The 21,290-nt window shown below is 33.5% G+C and overlaps 2 protein-coding genes and 1 long non-coding RNA gene across 5 annotated transcripts in view; 1 reads left to right on the top strand and 2 right to left on the bottom strand.

Moving 5' to 3' along the window:
- wcy (WW domain-containing adapter protein with coiled-coil wacky) overlaps nucleotides 1–16,047 on the bottom strand; it is a 30,094-nt gene extending 14,047 nt beyond the window's left edge. For 2 of the 3 annotated variants that reach the window (XM_089696163.1, XM_089696175.1), the window contains exons 1-4: nucleotides 15,895–16,047; nucleotides 15,754–15,787; nucleotides 15,031–15,265; nucleotides 12,995–13,315 (exon numbers count right to left, since the gene is read on the bottom strand). In XM_089696163.1, coding sequence (XP_089552289.1) covers nucleotides 12,995–13,315; nucleotides 15,031–15,265; nucleotides 15,754–15,787; nucleotides 15,895–15,935 — 631 coding nt within the window. In that variant the 5' untranslated portion in view covers nucleotides 15,936–16,047. The remainder of the gene's footprint in view (nucleotides 1–12,994; nucleotides 13,316–15,030; nucleotides 15,266–15,753; nucleotides 15,788–15,894) is intronic. The other variant, XM_089696169.1, reaches the window with a different exon arrangement.
- A 1,182-nt stretch (nucleotides 16,048–17,229) lies between these two features.
- On the bottom strand, nucleotides 17,230–18,086 carry LOC149490963 (uncharacterized). Its single transcript, XR_016315571.1, has 2 exons — nucleotides 17,723–18,086; nucleotides 17,230–17,470 (listed from the first exon to the last, which is right to left on the bottom strand). It is a non-coding gene; the product is annotated as an uncharacterized LOC149490963 (long non-coding RNA).
- A 2,443-nt stretch (nucleotides 18,087–20,529) lies between these two features.
- On the top strand, nucleotides 20,530–20,993 carry Pfdn1 (prefoldin subunit 1). The gene has a single exon (XM_089694769.1). It carries the CDS (start codon nucleotides 20,608–20,610, stop codon nucleotides 20,989–20,991), a length of 384 nt encoding a protein of 127 aa, XP_089550895.1. The 5' UTR covers nucleotides 20,530–20,607; the 3' UTR covers nucleotides 20,992–20,993.
- Nucleotides 20,994–21,290: the final 297 nt, after the last annotated feature.

Raw genomic sequence — 21,290 nt, 5'->3', positions numbered from 1 at the left:
TATACTAATATTATAAAGCTGAAGAGTTTGTTTGTTTGCTTGTTTGAACGCGCTAATCTCGGGAACTACTGGTCCGATTTGAAAAATTCTTTCGGTGTTAGATAGCCCATTTATCGAGGAAGGCTATATATCATCACGCTATGACCAACAAGGGTGGAGTTACGGGGGTGAAATCGCGCGAAGCAGCTAGTTAATAATAATTTTTTATAAAAATCCCTTATCGAAAGATGCATCGTTGTATTATGTAAAACCATTAACGAAGAAGAGGGCCTTCGAACAAGACGGCTTATTGAAGGCAGCGACTGATTCTTCTATAAAGTAAATCCATATTTAACAAAGTTAAATTCAACAAAATCGTTCGGTGGACCGATAGGAGCGGAAGATCGAATAATTTCACACCTGTTGGCATTTCTTTCGATCGATTGCGCTAAGACTTATTTATTGTAATGAAATAAATACTAAACTTGGTTCTCGTGCTGACACCAAATCAATAAACCAACCAACCATTTCGTATTTCCCGTCCGTCTAAGGAACCATCTATTTCCCAGTCATTTTCCCCATTTTTTATATCTAAATACATTCACTGAGTCATCATATCGAATCTATAAGCAACTGATGAATATTACAATACAGGGCAAATCAATACAATGTTGATATTAAGTTTCGATCAAATTTCTAAGAATCTAACAACCCTTTCTGGCGATTAAATATTAACGCAAAATGTTTTGAGCCACCAAGGCGCCTGGTTTAATTTTCAGTTATGGCTGTCGAATGACGCGTCTCTTTCGATTTTTTACAAATTTATGAAAACTAGCTTAGATCTTAGACTTAAATATAAAAAAAATAAACGGCATCTATTAAGGGATCGAAGTAAGTTTCCCACAACGACAATGTTAGCACTTACTACATATAGACTACAGGCCCATGTTGAAAAAATTATGGGTCATTTGACCCACCACCTGACCTATCTAGAATGATATAAGAGCATAAAATAATAAGATTCAGCACTATGACGTCACTCGTAAGCTGTCCACCTGAGTGCAGATGAGAATTCGAAAGTTCAGGTAGAGATTTTCTCCCCTTGTCTCCATGATTTTTGTACGGCGTTGCGGAATAATGGCTTAAAAGCAGTATAGAAATAGTATGACACAGATGCCGTACAAAAATGGTGGTCCACAAAGTCGGAATTTATTTTTATTTTTCGACAGTTGCCGGGGTAAATTTGGTCATTTGATTTTGTACGGCATCTGTCTCATACTATTTCTATACTACTTTTAATCAATTATTCCGCAACGCCGTACAAAAATCATGGAGACAAGGGGAGAAAATCTCTACCTGAACCTTCGAATTCTCATCTGCACTCAGGTGGACAGCTTACAAGTGACGTCATAGTGCTGAATCTTATTATTTTATGCTCTTATATCGTTCTAGATAGGTCACCTGGTGGGTCAAATGACCCATAATTTTTTCAACACGGGCCTGTAGTCTAATAAGAGGCAATTTCTAGAATAAGAGTTTAAATAATTCATTTTAGTATAATTGTAAAAAGATTAACATACAACTAACAACTAAAAGCTTATCGTTACAATTTACAAGTAATCTAGAATCCATATTATAGTAATAGGGAACCAAGCTGTAACACAGCATACTAATATAGTTTCTACAGACATACATTCAGATTTAACATTATTAGAAACAAGGTTAATTCTACAATACTATCAAACAACGATCGAATACCGAAAAAAAAAACAGATAAAAACAATACACAATTCAGGATAACAAATACCTCATTTCATAATTACATATTATTCCAACGTAATTATACACAACGGTTTAGAAAAAATTCGCTGAAACTACCAACAATTTAAATTTTATCACTATAATTAATTAGAGACTATTTTATCGAAAAATTAATTTAACAAAAGCCACGAGTGGTGGCAGAGATATGTATATTTTTCAAAAGTACCAACCTGCCATGTCAGGAGCTGGAATAACATTAAAGAAATGGCCATTAAAATTGAGTATTGCCAATAATAGACACAATTTAACGAGATACCCGCGTGGGAAGTTCCAGGAGAGCGTACATCCGCCATCCGAGTGAGGAATCGACAACTTATTTCCAATGTTCATGTTTTCACAATAGGTGTGCCAATTAGGCGAGATTACAGATATTATAAGTGTCATTATAGGCTGAGTTCAAAGGAAATCGCGTGTGGAAAAGCCCACATTCAAGCATTATTCGAGCAATCTATAATCAAATAAATGCCCTTGAGAAGTACAATGAATTAGATATTTTCACAAATGAAAAATATTGAAGAAAAACAAGCTATGAAAAGTAACGTTACAACAGACTTATTTTGTTTTGACCAACCATTTTTCAACTCGCTCTTCTCCATTCTAGCTGAATTTTGAAAAACAATTCCAAACCAACAAAGATTTTGAGGTTTTATTACATACGATCGAGGTCCTATTAACCCACTCCGAGTTCAGTTCATTACTGCCTTTATTTATGCCCGGGATTTCTCATATATACTAGGCATTTTGCGGAGGAAGGAATCACACGATGCAGTAAACAAATTACGTCCAATCGAAGGCATTCAATTCTAACTTTAGTATCTCAAGTAGGGATGCAACAGTACAATAGTGTTGAACAATACGATGTCGATAATTCAGCGTCCAATAGTTGCAGTAAATAGTTAGTAACTTGTAGAATTGAAGTTCTGTATCGTGTTCACGTCAACTATTGAGTGAGAAACTCAAGAGATGAGTTTGAGATTAACTCGAACGTCGTGGGAACTTATTGGATTTCCTAGATAAGATGACATGAAATGGAATGGCAGGAATGAATGGTTCCATAATGTTTACCTCTTCGTGGCACGGAAAGCGAATGCTTGTGTTTTGAAACTCTGTAGTAGGTATGTTCCAAAAATATAAAAAGCAGACATAAAACATTAACTTTTAAAACAAAATAAGAAACGAACAATGCTATAAGTTTACTTAATAGTTTATGTTATGAATTTTAGATTAAGGCTGCAGTCTAGCAAAATTGCGTTTTCAACAAGTTATTTGACAATTTTTTCCCGGCTAATGAAATGATAAACTGAATTTTTTTTTATCAATTATCAATTCGTGTTATATACGCAATGCGCGTGAATTTTTTCACATTTATAAAGTTACTGTATGTTACCTTAATCAGGCCTTCAAGATAAGTCTATTTCCCCCAAAGACATTTCGAGCTAAGTTTGTGCACTCACTACGTTGCAACCGATTACAATTTACACAATCTGATCAGCGCATTATTATCCTTATATAGTCGTTATTAAAAACTGCTGAACACAATTGCCGAAAAACTTATGATTTTCTTAATTAGAACGTTATAAATTCATTAAATTTCCCATTTTTTGCCTTACAAAATCTATTGATAAATACTGCTAAAAGTTATTTTTTCCATTAATTTATTCGAGTTGGTTGAAGACCAATGAGTATTAATCCTTTAAAAAAATTTTTTTTTGAATTTTGATAATTCCTTAAATATTAAAAAAATATTTAAAATAATTAGGAAAAATCCTAGCGAATTTCTTTAGTCGCGCTCCTTGGGCCGGAGCGTTCTGACGTGTGCTCTACGCTCGATTTTCCTTCATACCGAAGTGAAAGTTGCTCTACTTCATTAAATTTAATATTTTTGTTAATTGATTATTTTTATCTTAGTTTTGTGCAAATATTCGTATTTTTAAACATTTGATTTCGATATGGAAAATAAACGAAAAAAATACGCGTGTAACTACTAGAAAAAAAATTATCTTCGAACATAAAGTTAATGAAACCAAATAGATTGCAAAGGTGATTGGCAACAATTTCTTTATTTTACGGGGTGTCAGTAAAGGGATGTATATTTCTTTAAAACTAAAGTAAGCTCATAAATTTTCTTATAATATAATTTTTTTGAAGTTCCAAAAATGTTTATTTTTCGTTTGAGAAATACGAAATATAATATAAACTTGTATTGAGAACTTGAACTTCCCAAGTTCATCCGGGGAAATCCCCATACGGGGAAAATGATTTGTTTACTCCAAAATTGATCCGAGGTGTTTTAATTTTTTCTTCTAGTCATTTTCAACGTAGCGGCATGTTGTTTGATTATTAATTTTGTAACTTAAATACAGGATGTTGGTTTTATATTCTGATCTTACAGACGCGCTGACAAATTTAGTCCGCCATTTCTAGTTTAGTCTACCAACTCTAAGTACCAATATTAAAACGAATGGATTATCATCACATCATCAAAACTCAGATGTAATGGAAGATCACCATAACATAGAAAATTCAGTGGGTGTTGAGAACTAAACAAACAGAAGTAACAGAGACGCGAATAATAAAAAAAGAGGACGAAAACGATAATTCGTTGATGCTTTCCCTTTTCGACGTATTGTTAGGGTACATCACCAATCTGCAAAAAACAAAACTGATGATTCCCAATTGCTGATTAAAAATGAAAAACAAATAATCGACAACAGTGGTGAAAATTTGCTGATCACAATGAAACATCCTTCAGTGGTAGCAGATTTACTCATTTCAAATGTATCGGTGAACAGCGTAAAGGAGAGGAGGACAGGAAAACATTATGAATGTGGATGGTGGATTGTATACAGGTTGTAATCGATAAGTATGTGCAGGCGATTATGACGTTATTATTGCAGGTATCAAAAAACTTAAAACTGATATCGAAATTACTTTACCTAATGAGCAAAATGACAATAATAACTTTTTAAAAGTATAACGAGAAATATCTAAAAAATTTACTTTATACACTCCCATATCAAAAAGGGAAAATGGGACTAGTAGAAGTTAAATGTCTAATTCCGGCAAAAGACATGAATGCGGAAGATGCGGTTAAAAAAAATTAAATATTTGAAATACAATGCAAAAAATAACACTTTTGTCATAGATAAGAATCATGACTATTTTTTCTAAATTCAGGGACAACTAAACGTTGCAGAAGCAGAAGTCTGCTTATTTGCTGTTTGGACTGGAGTGAATAATTCGTTAAAAATAGAATATATAAAAAAGTATGTAACGTTTAGGCAAAATAAAATGATGGACCATTATCAAGATTTTACATAAATTGCCTACTGTCAGAATTGATTGATTCGAGACTTCAGCATTCGATGCCCATCAAGGACCCATCCTATATCATTCAAGCGATTGAAAAAAAAGAGATAAATCCAGTGCAACCGATAAAGCATCAGAATGCTAGCAAAAGATTTATTAGGTTTATCAATATAAATCTATATATTACACATAATATAATAAATCTGTAGAAGACGCGAAGACTGACATCCGCGCGGACGGAGTCGCGGGCGGAAGCTAGTCAGAAATAAATATCTTTTGTTTTCATTTAACACAAACATTACATTTTTTTTATTACATACAAAATTTGTTTATCCGTTTTATTAGTTAAATAGAACAACTTTCACTAAGAAACTTAGGTCGAAAAAAATGTATAGAGTTCTGCATTTTGTATGGAAAGCTTATTTTTTTTTTATATTTCGTCCAAATTTCTTTGTAAAAGTTGATCAGTTATATAAACATGAAGTTGAAGATATCAATAGAAAGTATTCGCAAATTTTGTGTACTGATAAAAAAAAAATCACCCGGTGTAATTTTCACGAAAATTGTTTCAAATTGTCATTTTTGGTACTTATTACGAATATTAAATTATGCATACGAATGATTTAATTTTTAAAAATTAAGTGGAGCAACTTTCCCTTAGTACATTTGTATTATTTACATATAGGATGACAGGATGCATTTGTTTGCACTACTAGACCAAGCCCTTAAGAATTCACCCAATTCAGTAATGTAACGCCCGTAGCACACCTCCGCTGCGAAACCATGACCGCGGAACCGCTAGATGAATTCCGCTGTGATCAAGTGTAGTTTGAGTAGCGGAACCGGCATCGGCGAAACCTCATGCGAGTCAGTCCGGAAGCAACGATCAAAGCGAAATGTCGTCGTTATCGGAGTCAGAGGAAGAAGAAATATTATTGTGGACTTTAACTTTGAAAAGACATAAAACTCGTAGAATTTGGGTGCATGAGATTAATAAAAAAAGAAAGAAATTAGGAGAAAACCTACTATGTAAAGAACTCGAGTCCCATGAAGATCGTTTCTATACATATACATATGTATTTTTAGAATGACCCCACAGAGTTTTGATGATTTACATACTCTTTTACAAAAACAATGTAGTTCCGCGTTTTATTTTTGTCGGTTTTGACAAACACGCGCGAAAACAATGCGGCACCGCAAACAAATAGCGGCGTGAGCGCGGTAGTGTGGCTGGCGTTAGAAGAGATCGGCGAAACCGCGCGAAGAAAGAGATAAAAAATAGTTAAATGTATGTGTTAGAACAGGCAGTTTCGCTACTGTTTCGCTTCTCGTACACGGGACAAGACAGAGCGAAACTACTGCGGTTCCGCTGTTACAGTTCTGCAGCGGAGGTGTGCTACGGGCGTTAAACAGTATTGTGTTGTAAATTATAATGCCTTTATAATAATTAAGTTAGGGTCGTAAACATATGCCCTAAAGCACTGGCCAATTGTTTGAACTACACAATGGTCTATTCTCACGACTCTTAATTGAAATAGACCTACCACCATTTATCAAATAAGCTATGTGCTCTAAAGCGTTCCCGTTTCTTTACGTCGAGCAAATCATTCTCTATCGATAAAAATCATCACTATCCGCCCCGTTACGTCCCTGATTTCAACCCACTTACAGCCTTATTACTGTTCCCTGCTGGGCGTTGCAATTCAAAGGAATTGATCGTGAAAGTCCTTAGCTCCATATTTGCGAACTGGGAGATAGACTTCCTTTGAGAGTTCCTATTAAATCACTGCGACACGGTTTCCAGCAAATTGTAGACAGCACTTCCACTTTGAATGGAAATACCCTTTTTCTATTTTCGTTTTATAATTTTAAAACGTTCTAGATGTAAGCAAACTCCATCAACCTATAAATATTCATATCTTTTTTAATCGAGCAGAAAATTATTTTCATGCAAATGTTTTTCCTCCATCGTAAATTTTGTATGTGAATGTAATCTCAGACCTAGGTATTCATGTATATTTCAAGTATATTTTGATATAAATTCAACGAACCAACTAATACTTGCTTATTGAAATAAAGTGAATATTTTCTAGGTGTATTATACTAATTTAATAAATTATCGAATATTAATAAAAACATCCTTCTACCCACTTCTACCCTTTTCTAAAGCCCTTTCTACTAACAAATATTTATTAACATTATCGCGTTGCCATAATTTGTCTCTAAGAGTATTTTATTTTTATTTTATTTTATTTTAGTACAGTAACAGATTGCAGAACAATACCTTATATCTAGCTCTTACCTAAAAATACATATAAATTCTACAACCCAATTAATACCGTACACAGCTTTGAACCAAAAAAGAAAAACAGTTTACATTATGACCATGTTTTTTTGTTCCTAATCTATATCTATACCAAGCTATAGTTAGGAACAAACATAAATCAAGAACAAAAAAAAAATTCTAACAGATATAAATTAAAAATCAATATCTATCTTTACATTCAGGGTATATTCAACAGAAGCATGAATATTTTATTGTTCTTTAAGTAAATAGGTCGAGGAAATGACGACAGTGTGAAAAGATTCTAGTGACCCTCATTGAATTTATAGTTCTATAGCCAAGGAAAATATATTAAATTTAACATATATGAAAGCCTACTAATGTTATAAATAGGATAGTGTATGGGATGCAGGGATTTTCTTGTGAATTGTTGCGAATATGTTAATTGATACCCATTATTCCAAAATAATTTATTGACAAGATTTTATGTGTTGATTCGACAGTGTTATTTGTTATCTTTGTACACACATTATGCAAATAATGAGATTTATTTATTTATTTATTATTTATTGATCGCCTCTTTGGAACAGTGGTACGCGTGAGCGTAGCACCGAGGGGTCCTGGTTTCGATTCCCGGTGGAGACGAAGAAAAAAATGTCTCGGGCTGGTAGGAAACAGCAGGCTGATCACCTACTTGTCCCTAAGAAAATCGATCAGTGAAATAAATGTATAATGCATCTACCCCTTACCCCACTAAGGGACATGGGACTTCTCACACATTCCAAAATAATTTTCCTACAAACATAATAATTTTCTTTACTATTTTTACAAATGTCAAGTATGCATTGTGGTCGTCCTCTCATCGGTACCAACATGTAAATAAATTAATATTTCCTTATTTCTTACTTCCCAAACAAAAAAATATAACATAACAATAGAATTAAACCACGAAAACGTTCAGTTTAATGTAATACCTATAATTGCAAATATATTATACCCTCACGTTTATTATAATATAATTTTATTATGTCGAAAAGCGTGACGACTCATAGATTTTTTTATGGCCAATCAATTCTCATTATTAATTATTTCATATTGGCAACCTCAGACCACTCACACCTCACTCATAATCTCAACTCAAATTCGCAAAATGAGGGAGATAAAAATGTAACAAAAATGATGCATAATATATTCCTAGAATAGGAAAGAGAACCGATGAGTGAAGTTCAGTGACAGTCTTCATAGTTGCTATTAGTATCGAGAATCATCAGACTCGTCTTTGAATACAAAGTTTCACAAACAAGCAACTTGTTATTTAAGTATTTATCAAATCTACATTGAAACTGTGAAACGTACGTAAAATGACTGTGAGGTTGATAAGGGAGAATAAAGCATACATAATTGCGCTCACCGTGGTATACATTCGGTAGAGGCAGGCGACAGTACGTCTTCCATCGTTATAGTTCAACAGGTCACGTTGAGAAAGACAATCAAGGAATCGTGGCACGTGACATCGGTCGCGCTGTTGCCTGGAGAGAGAAGTGTCCGTAAAGTTCGGGGACTTGGGATTGTGTCGACAGCTCTGGCTCGATCGATTCGTGGTAACTTTTATGTTTTTAAACGCGAACAACGCTCGTCACGTTGCCTAATTTAACGTGAGTTACAAATATTTGCGTAATGACAATTCACGTTGGGCCTACTTCGAAAATTTTGTTTACCACAAAAAAATTTCGAAATCTAACGAGATTACCTGAAATAACAATTAATAAACAATTAGTTGACCATTATTCTACTAAGATAGTACCTTCTCACTTAAAATAAATAGCAAGTCAGCGCAACGTACGTTTCACAGTACTTTATTATTATCTTAATGAAGGCTTTCCTATAATTCTGACTAGCACATTTTTAGATAATAAATAAGTCTTTGAACAATGTGCGCTATGCACCACCATTTATTCCCTTAACTTAATAAAATAAATCCAAGAAGACGTGCTCGCTTCTCTCCATTAAGTCTATAAATCGTAATTAAGTCTTAAGCAAAAGACGGTCTAGAAGCGGCCGCCAATTTAAATCCTAACTGCATTTATTATCGCAGTCGAGGCGGGCTTTACGTCGCCAGCTAGAAGGGAAATTGAAAAATCCCTCCGTATTTATGTAAATAGAAATTTAATTTAACAGTGCAATAAAACTATGACATCGGGGCGAGAATTAAAGCATAACGTTTTATTATTTGCCGATTAATTAACGATTCAAGTCAACAACACGAGCGTGATATTTTAATCATCAATTATTGAGCGGCCACAGAAGGGTTGATTGCCGTCGACAAAACCTCTGCCCTAACAATAGGAATTTTCAATGCATCTGATTAAAAATTCTCATTACTAACACCGTTTGTTCCGATGTTGGCTGTTGTTGTTTTGAATTTATCCGTGATTTGGATTGTAATGTAAAAACAGATTTAGAAATCCATCTCTATTCAAGTTTTTATACTCGATGTTTTTAACTTGAGCAATTATAACTTCTTAGCTTTCTTTATTTTATATCGGATCGAGATAATGTTCTCAAGCAAAGTTTACAAGTAAATAAGTATCAAGATTGCTAAAGAGACTAGTTGACAAAGACTTTAGACTAGCTTTTGTGACGTTGACTTTATAACCCATTACTTATCTAACTTACAAACGGGCGAATGTTCAACGACTAGATTATATAGATAAAGTGTCAACAATGTCGGGGAAATACCTATTTTTACCTTAAAATATAAATTATATATCGGTTTGGGAGAAACCACAATCCAACTTTGCTTAAATCTATGCTAATATTATAAAGCTGAAGAGTTTGTTTGTTTGAACACGCTAATCTCAGGAACTGCTGGTCCGATTTGCAAAATTCTTTCGGTGTAATGTATCATCACGCTAAGACCAACAGGAACGGAGCCACGCGGATGACGAGGAGATAGAGAGAGACGGAACCGCGGAGCGCAGCTAGTACGAAGTAAATTGAACGAATTCGTTATACAACCAGATTTACTACAAAAGATTTACCCAGACACTTAACACATGTTGGTAAACATTCAGTTTTTAATGGACTGAAGAAAATAAGACATATAATTTCGTGCCTATGTAATGTGAATACACTAAAAATAAGAAGCACACAAATTCGTAACTCATTTCTTTTTCAGCTATAAAAACTAGTCACTTATTATTTTCAGTGATATGTACAAATTTTTCTCGTCATCAATTTTACTTTACATATTTTATTCTGCGTAAGTTTTCAAACAATTATGAAAAACCTAGTTTTCTACGAAAAAAACAACGTATTCCAAAATATTGTTTTATAAAAATCTAGATACTAAATCTAGATAGTATCTTTCATAAACTCGTAAAAATAAAGCTGAGAAGGCTAAGTTACTTATTTCAAACACTTTAAAAGAAGGTTCAATAGAAAGCTGCTTAACGATATTACAAGACGTTAGCTCAATAGAGCGCTTTTCAGGTTGAAAAATTGCTAGAAAGTCGGAAGCGACCTACATAGATTATATTCAAGATCATAAGTACTAAGGGGACCCATCTGAGTAATTTATTATAATGCTGTTGGTAAATTACCTTTATGATTTTTTAAAAATAATTTCTACATTTTATGCAAAATTTTAAAGATGAATTAAAAATATAATATTATGTAATATAATATATAATTATATTAAACAAACTACGTAGTACGTCATGTGCGAGATCCTCTGATACGGGCCTCTTTAGAACAAACACATAAATGTGTTACTTATGTCTTTGAAGGGAACATTACCATCTTCTGTGTTCCCAAACGGATTTGACGGGGAAACCTTCAAGAAAAGGGCATATTTATATCTCAAAGGCCGGCAACACATTCGCGGTGACCCTAACATCGCGAATGCTTATGGGAGGCGGGCATCACTTTCCATCAGGTGCTCGTTTGCCCACTTTAACAATTAAAAAAAAACAAAACACTGAACATTATACAGGGTGTCCCAGCAACGGTATACTAAGCCCCAAGGAGGTTATAGTTTTGCATACGCTGAGTACGTAAAAAATACTTATAAAATTCCAGACCATTTTTTTTGACAAATAGACGAATTCTCAAAACTCTATGTGTATACCCCTAACAAGCAACCTGCTCAACTTTTCCACCCACACGTGAGCTATCGTTTAAGATTATGTTTTCATAGACAAAATGCTCACATTAGCGAAGCGGTATATACCGGCTGCGCGAAGCTAGAGACGAAAACATGGATTTTAAGGAAAAATTAAGCAAAAAATTTTTGGCGTAATTTTGTTGTTTAAGTATTTTTTACGTGATCAGTGTATGTAAAACTACAAATCCCTTCGCGCTTAGTATACCATTAGCGGGACACCCTGTATAAGCAACAAAACATTGGGAAAAGGGACAGCATGTCAATTATGTGCACCTATGCATGAAATATGCCAATCTCCTAACAACGGGGTTCCAACAAAACAATATAATGTGTACCGTGGCTGTAAATGAGTTATTTCATATTCATACAAATTATATAATACTAGCTTTCCGCCTGCGGCTTCGCCCGCGTTTTCAAAGAAAAACCCGCATAGTTCCCGTTCCCGTGGGATTTCCGGGATAAAACCTAGCCTATGTTACTCGTGGATAATGTAGCTTTCGAATGGTGAAAGAATTTTTAAAATCGGTCCAGTAGTTTATGAGCCTATTCATTACAATCAAACAAACAAACAAAGTTTTCCTCTTTATAATATTAGTGTAGATAGTGTAGATAATATGCACAATTATTTAAACTCAATTTAATGATTTCGTGAGTATATAAACGGAATTTTTACACATATTTTTTGTATATAATAAGTTAACTGTTTGAGTTACATTTAACAAATTTGTAATCAGGCGAAAATCAAAAGAAAATGTCCGGCTGATTTTATTTATTTATTTATTCAGGTCTGAATAGGTTGAAAAATATTTTTTTTTGTTTTCCCTGTGAGTGTGTCCTGACAAAAGGTGGACAAAATATATTTAGGGAATCTAATTATGAAACAGCATAATATTTTAAGAAACATAATAATATAACACACATAGATAAAATATTGATAAAATTATGGATGAGAGTAAGGTCTCATGATAATTATCATTAAAACATACCGATATCACCAACATCAACCTTACATATTTTCATGATCTATTTAAAAATTCTTATATTCTAAAGATCCTCTAATGAAGTACATATTTCATCAATTTCTATATTGCCAAAATACGAATATGAATACCACTTGTTATGCTTAATATTGTATGTAATTTATTGTGAGAATCTTTTATATATAAAAATGAATCGCAAAATGTGTTGGTAAGCGCATAACTCGAGAACGGCTGAACCGATTTCGATAATTCTTTTTTTATTATATTCCTTGAAGTACGAGGATGGTTCTTATGTAGAGAAAACGTAAATATTATGTACCACGGGCGAAGCCGGGGCGGACCGCTAGTAATCAATAAATACAGCAACTTGCACAATTCCTAACGTAATTTCTTTCAGCATTCCTAATAAACGAAATAAGTAAACAAATGAAACAAGTAAATAAACAAAATACTCACTACTTCTGGACGATGACGATGAATATGTAGTCTGGTGATCTTTGGATGAATTCTTCCTCGAGTCCCACTCCTTGGGCTTCTCCCACTGTGACACTTCAAGCTCACTGTTATAGTAATATTTCTTGCCCGACGAACTAATGTGTTCCGACCACTCACTAGAGGGCGCACTCGAGGGGGGCGCACTCCTTTTATAATATTTGCTACTCGAATTAACACTACTGTTCATTCCACTAGTCCTTTTTTTCTCGGATTCACATCGCTCGTGGTTGTTCTTCTCTCGTTCACCTTCTTTACTGCGTTTCTCCTTCGGCGATCTGACATCTGAAATTTGGATAATTATTATATTTGTATTTTGTTAACATTATTAGTTTTTCCTGAACAGAATTTAATAAACAATTTTGTAACTTATTTTACTAAATGCTAAATCAGATCATTTACTTGTTATTATTATGGACTATAGATATTACGCGTAATAATACTGATAAAAAGTTGAAATAATAATTTAAATAGGAGCATAAATAATTTATTCTTATTTGAAATTACTTTAGAACATTTTTGAATATTGTTTGCCAAAAAAAATCTACAAATACCTTATGTACCATACTTCTTACTTTCTTAATGAAAATTTGAAAATGTAATGGGAATGCTACACTGTTCAAACATAATTTTTAAATGCTAAAAATACAATTGCATTGCCTCTGTAATTTATTTCTATATATTATTGCAAAATTTCGCATTGTTTCTTGCCTACAATCATAGGAGTACTCATTCAAATAATTAATTGCTGAAAATTATTTTTAGGACAAAATGAATACCACACTACCTTATGTGAGAATCTGCAGTAATATTCACAGAAACACAGAAAAAGGTTGCTGTTTTCTGATGCTAATATTCTAAATTCGTTTTTTGTATTAGTGATCATTATCTTGGAGCTTTATGAGGTAGTCTTGAAAGTTGTTAAACCTAAACAGCAAAAAAGCCAGACTCATTCTTTACTTGTTTTATTTTAATCATGATTAACATGAGGAGAAAGATAGTTTAAAATCTTATATATAAAAATGAATCGCAAAATGTGTTGGTAAGCGCATAACTCGAGAACGGCTGAACCGATTTCGATAATTCTTTTTTTATTATATTCCTTGAAGTACGAGGATGGTTTTTATGTAGAGAAAACGTAAATATGTACCACGGGCGAAGCCGGGGCGGACCGCTAGTAATAAATATAATCAACACAATATTGACTGAATAAGTTTTCAACAAGACTTTAGTATCTTGGATTAAACATTAAATTAAACTTTAACTCATGTAAAAAAGGGACAAGTATATGAAAATTAAAAATATTTAAGACAAATGTTTCCATTAAATGTGTTTTATTTGAAATAAAGTCTATGTATAAAAAATTTGCATTTGCTTTATTAGGTTTGTCATATCTTAATGGAAATTTTGAGTTTTTGTTATTGTTAAAATAAATAAAACATTATAAAAAGAAAAATTAAAATGATTCAACTGCTATTAGAATTATTTACTTCTTGAATATATAAATGTGAAAAATATTTTACTTAAATTGTTCATCTGATCAAAATAGTTTAAAATAAAATAATAGAACAATATAATATATTGTAGTAATTTTTGATTAATATTTGTATATAAATAACCTGTCTTTGTGATTTTATATAATAATCACATTTCATGAAGTATGTTGAAAAATTTTGCTAGGTCAAGAATATTATTTATATTTTATAAGCTATTCTTTAATTCAACAATCTTGCTTTCAACTAGCTTTTCTAAATTTAATTCTAATGTATTAATATACGGGGATGTTTGTTTTATAATGCCATTTAATAATTTTTAATAAAATTAATGAAACCAAAAAGATACATAAATTGTGCTAAATACCTGCAAAGATTAAGTGTTAATATAACAGAAACTAAATTAAGCTAAGACATATATTGTTTTTCTATGAAACTAATGGACAGTAAAGAAATTTGTTTTTGAAATTTAATTTTGGATTTTTAAGAAATTTTAAAAATATATACCTGTATACTTATTCCTAGAGGATTTGTAGTCTCTATCTCTCTCCTTTTCTGAACCTTTCTGCATGTAGGAATTTCTAGATGTGACATATCCTCGTTCATCAACCATGTGGTAGTGGTGGTGCGAGTGGGCAGAGTGTCCCATGTGCCCGTGGGACATGTTCCCATTGGGGGATCTGAGTGGTGTGTACCGCTCAGATGATCCATACTCATTAGTCCTCTTCGAATTATATTTCTGCTTTAAAAACATGTTTTAACACTTTTATTATCGTCCATATCACACTTACAGTCAATTATATATGCCAAATAAATTCAATATTATCATGCTAACACAATCTGAGATGTGTCAAAACTTTCTTTTACAAACTTTGTTTTGATGCAAATCACGGAAATAACTTTTCAAAGGAGAGTGGTGAGGAACGTAACTTTGATGTATTTACAAATATGACACAAAAACATGAATTTAATTTACTAATGATACTGTTAGGTCGCGTATAAATAAGTAAAATTTTCGAGGACGATTGTTGCTATCCTTATCGCGTTCGTCCCTTTAATATAATATTATGAATTATCTGGAGCGAACATCGAGTGGTTAAAAGTAGGAAAAGAATGGGCGCAATGTGTTATTACGTAGAGTAGTAGTACCTAAACGAACTCAGTACTTTAGTTCTTAGAAATCGTAATAAGTTAACAACTTTTACTTTAAAAGTTTCCCGTATATCTTACCTGATATGGATGGGCCTGATGCTTCTCAAAGTACCTGAAATCAGACAAAAACATTTAGTCTTCTCATCTGAGTTACAGTAAAACTATCGGCGACCGCCATCTACAGATTGCTAGGTTTATGCATCAAAAAGTTTACCGTACCCATCGCTTATTCGGTGAGGTTTCCTTGCATGCATTACCATCAATGCAAAAATACGATTTTTACGGCCTCAGTAATAAAATTTAAACAGAGACCACTGTCATTAAAACAGATTTACAGGAGGCCGTGATATATCTTGATGGACGCCATGTCACATTCGACTTCGAGAATCGAGACACTCAAGAGAGAGTCGATAGAGACGCGAAAGAGATAAAAACTAACCAACGACGAGAGAGGAACGACGAGGACATCCGACATCTGTTTAGTTTTGTCTATGAAACATAAATTTCATTAGCTATTTTCTGAATATTATTGCGTTTTAAACAAAAGGTTTTTAGAGAGGATTAATAAAATAGTAAAGCATCTATGAATAAATAAACTTTTTAGATAATTTTTTTAGCTCGATATACTTGGGCAGTCTTATCGCTCTAAAACCGCAGCCACACTATGCTCCTCGTCCTGCTCATCGCGTATTCGCCGTGACATTGCCCTTTCTGGTCACACACTGCTCTACTCGCGCGATTAATCGCGACGCTCCTCACTTGTCATTTGCCTTGTCGCACACAATGGACGTTGAAACGGTGGCAGCGTGCGCGCTATGCATTTTTAGCGTAGACAGAGAATCCAATAGACACCGGCAATGCGTGTCGCAGAAAGAGATAAAAAAGAATACGTCACAATATTTAGGGTTACCATGTGAGGGAAAATTTACCCCGCAATTTGTAAGATACAAATCTCTCAATATCATTATTCACATAACATAAGTGGATAATAATGAGATATCCACATTACATACTTACATGTTTATACTAATATTATAAAGAGAAAATGTTTGTAATTATGTATGTACATATGTATGTATGGTTTTCGGAGCGCAGCTAGTATATAATAAACATATTACTTTTAGATGGGTAATACATATTGTGTATATACACATACCTATATATTATATAATCCATACTATATAATATTATAAATGCGAAAGTAACTCTGTCTGTCTGTCTGTTACTCAATCACGCCTAAACTACTAAAACAATTTGCATGAAATTTGGTATGTAGATATTTTGATACCTGAGAAAGGACATAGGCTACCTTTTATTGCGAAATATGTACCACGGGCGAAGCCGGGGTGGACCACTAGTATGTATAATATATATCATTATCATAATCCCATATAAAAATGTGTATGTAATGATAATGTAGATGAAAACTCGATTGTTCATTATTTTTTATAAAATAAAATAAAAAAAATAAAAGAATGTTTATTTTCGTAAGTATTAACAGATACACACGTTAATTATATTGACCGACCCGCGAACGCGCAAAAAAAAACGAAATTTACTTAATAATAATTTATTGTAATAAAAAAATTACATTTAAATTATCTCTAACTTAATTAACTACGTCCCTCCGGTTCAATGTTGGAAGTTGGAACCAAGAGTGTCCATTGTCTTCGGCGGGGCAGCGTCGCGGTGGTGGTGATTGCCGTAATACTTTCTAACCTTCGGTTTTGGTTTCCAATCTGTTCATCCTGTAGCTACAATCCAAATTTGTCGTAAATTATCCGGTTCAGGAAAACTGGAACAAGCCATTGAATATTTCAGATATTTAATTAAATACACACTGCAGAATATATATTATTATTTCCCATAATAGTGGGTAACAATTTGTAGAAAAGTTGGCAACACAAAATTTTTTAGGTTAAAATTTATAATTGTTATTTTTGTGGTTTTTAAACAATGTATTCAAGTCAACAGCACGTGATACACAATATATTACACGCTGAAATATCATGAAGGCCTATAAACTGATAAAGAGTTGTATACTTACGAGTGAAAAGACAATCCAGGCATTTTCGTTCCACTATCACTTTAACACCCTTTAACGCTACACCGCACCATGGTATTATTTTATAAGGTATTAACAGTAAGTCTAAATCATTAAAAACCAAACATACCATGAATTACGTAACTTAGAACATGTAAAAACTATATTTTTAGGGAAGACGATAGTTAGCTGTCAAACTTTGTTTAGCAAAGTAGGTTTCTTTTCTTGAAAAAAGTGGCACGCTGGGTGAAACAAAAAATTTTATCGTTCTCTCTCATTTCTTTACACAACACCGGCATAAGTTGCTCTTTTTCTTGTGTGAATGCGACATAAACTATCAATTTGTCTATTGGTTTCTCTGTCTACGATTTTTAGTATAGCTAATTATATTAATGTAGTATAAAGAAATATACATCGTCGTCGTCGTCCTCAAACATAAAAAACATTAACAATTTTTCATTTGACCATTCCATGGCGACGACATAATTATTAATTTCCAATTTTGCATACGTGTGCGTCTTGGGCGAGCGCTCGATGCGGATTGCGGACTGCGATCGCGCGAGTATGTGGCTACTGGCTAGGCATTCGCACTCGTATTGCCGGTCCATTAACTCACGCGCAAAAGCGGACAAAATAGGGAGCAGTGAGCAGGACGATGAGCACGAGTGGCATGACGAGTAACGTGGCCACACTATGCCTCTGCCTACTTTCCTCGCTTCCCATACCACTCGTCGAGTGTGTGGCTGGCGTATAAGATTGCCCATTGCATGTTTCGTACGTGAACGTGAACGAAAGGTGAACGATAAAGATTGAAGTTGTTTACATTTCTAAAATAATTTGCTTGATAGTTCATTTTGTAGTTTATTTAATATTGTCTATCTTTGTCTATATTCTATTTACTACGCGGTTAAGAATATTGTATTTGGTCCATCCTGTGGGTCCATCGTAAGACATTGTTTCTATTTGATTACATTGCATGTAACATTTTTTTATTAATTTTATTGTATATGTAATTATTAATCTATCCATTTCATATTCCAAATAAAATCAGAGAAGGGATCAGGTATGGTAATTTTACAAATACCAATTTCAAAAATTGTTTTATGGTTGTAAATGATTTAATCATAAGCATGACATTATTTAAGTCCGCATGCAAGGTTTGTCTGAATAAAACATAGGCCACATCTCAGCTTACCATCAGGCGAGATCGTGGTCAAACGCTTCCATATCATACAATAAAAAAATTAAAAAATAATAATAATAAAAAGACAAAAATGCTCATAAAATAAAAACTAGCGGGCATATCCGAATAAAATTTTTGTGGGACCAATTCGACACCATTCCGCTTCAAACAAAAAAAGAAGAAACAGAAGAATCACGTAAATCGGTTCAGAAACCTGGGAGTAATCGGTGTACATATGTCGTGGTCATATATCGTAGATTTGATCATTTCATGATATGAGTGGCCATTTCACGAAATGGTCGCATATCGTGAAATGGCCAATTTAGTTTGGCCACATCATGATGTGGTTTGGGCAGATCAATGATAAGAAATCGTTTCACGATATGGCCAATTAACGCACGGTTTTTTCATGAAATTATCAAAATTATTTGATCATATCGTAAAATAGTTACATTAATCGTTGGTAGAGGCGCTGCAAGCTCTGTGTTTATGTGATAAGATGGCGGCCGCTGGCGAAAATTAAATTATTCGCAGTTAAAAACTTCATAATTCGTTTAATAACAATATTATGAAGAAAGTCATAGCAAAGAATTTACGACGAAGAGGTACGAGTACTATGGAAAATGTGGATATCTTATATGTATTTAATGACATTAAACAAGTTTTTAGAATATAGTTATTCTGAATTTTTTTAATATTTTATGGACTCTTTATATTTTATACGATCTGGCCAAATGTGGATGACCAAATCGTGAAACGTTGACGATTTAACGATCTGATCAAACTATGTTGGCCATTTCACGATATGCGACCATTTCGTGAAATGGCCACTCATATCATGAAATGATCAAATCTACGATATGACCACGACACATACATAAAAAAAAGACGGGTTTCACTCCGGGAGTGCCGGCAGAAGTGAAAACTTGATTATTAACGTTCAGCATGTTTGATATATTGGAATGGTATCCGTCTTACGCATGGAATATAAGAGCAACGCACTTCGACAGCACTCAACCACGACTACGAGCGCTCGCGGCGGGAACGTCGTGTTGTTCCCACCTGTGCCTACTGTTCCCACTTGGTTATTCTCACTCTATAGATAGAATATATACTCTAAGATTCCAATATATCAAACATGCTGAACGTTAATAATCAAGTTTTCACTTCTGCCGGCACTCCCGGAGTGCAACCCGTCTTTTTTTTAATTACTTATTTCTGTCTCTTCTGTGACCTAAAAAGATAAATAGAGTTTTGAAGGCATATTAATCTTTTTAATGTAAAAATCTGTGATAAAAATGAAACCCGTTTTCCTCGGTCACGGTATCACGCATGAACCGATTTCGACAATTCTTTTTTTATTATATTCCTTGAAGTACGAGGATGGTTCTTATGTAGAGAAAACGTAAATATGTACCACGGGCAAAGCCGGGGCGGACCGCTAGTACAAAAATAAAAATTAATGTGGAGAGAAGTAATGTTTATATACCTGTGGGGAGAATACTTTATAGTATGTTTATCTGTGGAGTATGGATTATTTAGAGTTGGTAGCCCTGATTCCTGACGTCATTTCGAGGATTATTGATATTCACCTATATTACTTGCTCTGTGATATTCACATTTCACAATTCAATTTTAAAAAAGAGAAATAAAGTTAACCTTACTCACAGTTGTTAGTTATATATTAGAAAAAATACAAGAAATCATGTCGAAGCCGGTGGATTTAGAATTAAAAAAGGCATTTGCCGAACTCCATGTGAAAATGCTCGAAACAAGTAAGAAAATACAAGTAATTGATACACAAATGGATTTACTAAGACAAGTCATGCGACATGTTGAAATCACCCAACATGAATTGGGTGCTTTACCACCTGATACAAAAACTTACGAAACCGTCGGCAGAATGTTCCTTCGTACGGACCTGGATGACATTAAACGAAATCTCAAGAACAAGGTGAATAATTTCCATTCGCGAACCGACGAACTTCGAGAGAACAAGTTTTATTTGGAGAAAAGTCTAAAAGAAAGCCAAGACAACCTCAGGGAAATGGTGCAACAGAAAAAGGAAATGGGTGAAAAGGCTACATAAATCCTAGCTAGTAAAACGATCATCAGTTCTTACGATTTGGTCATCACATTTGAGGCAGTTGCAACTACAGGACATAATATTTTATTTAACTAATCGAAAAATAACAACTTTAAATTGAAATCATTGTAACTCACAAACTAGATTCCAGAGTTGAGCACGGGGTTTATTTCAATTCATCAGCCTACAACTGTCTCCAGTTTTATTTAAAAATGATGCCTCAAGTTCTTCATTTATTTCTACTCTCATTGCATAAATAATTCTAGTTATTAATGATTACATTTGTATATTATTTATTAATA

The sequence above is a fragment of the Colias philodice genome, chromosome 1, assembly GCF_061535455.1.
Source record: "Colias philodice isolate Cphi_HAF_F1 chromosome 1, ilColPhil1 Martin Lab GWU primary, whole genome shotgun sequence".
NCBI classification, from domain to species: Eukaryota; Metazoa; Arthropoda; class Insecta; order Lepidoptera; family Pieridae; genus Colias; species Colias philodice.
The sequence above is the reverse complement of the archived record's forward strand: the minus strand, read 5'-3'. Positions and strand labels throughout refer to the sequence as shown.

What these genes read in the sequence shown, in the direction of transcription:
- Pfdn1 (XM_089694769.1), top strand. Translation starts at nt 20,608, where the DNA reads ATGTCGAAGCCGGTGGATTTAGAATTAAAAAAGGCATTTGCCGAACTC.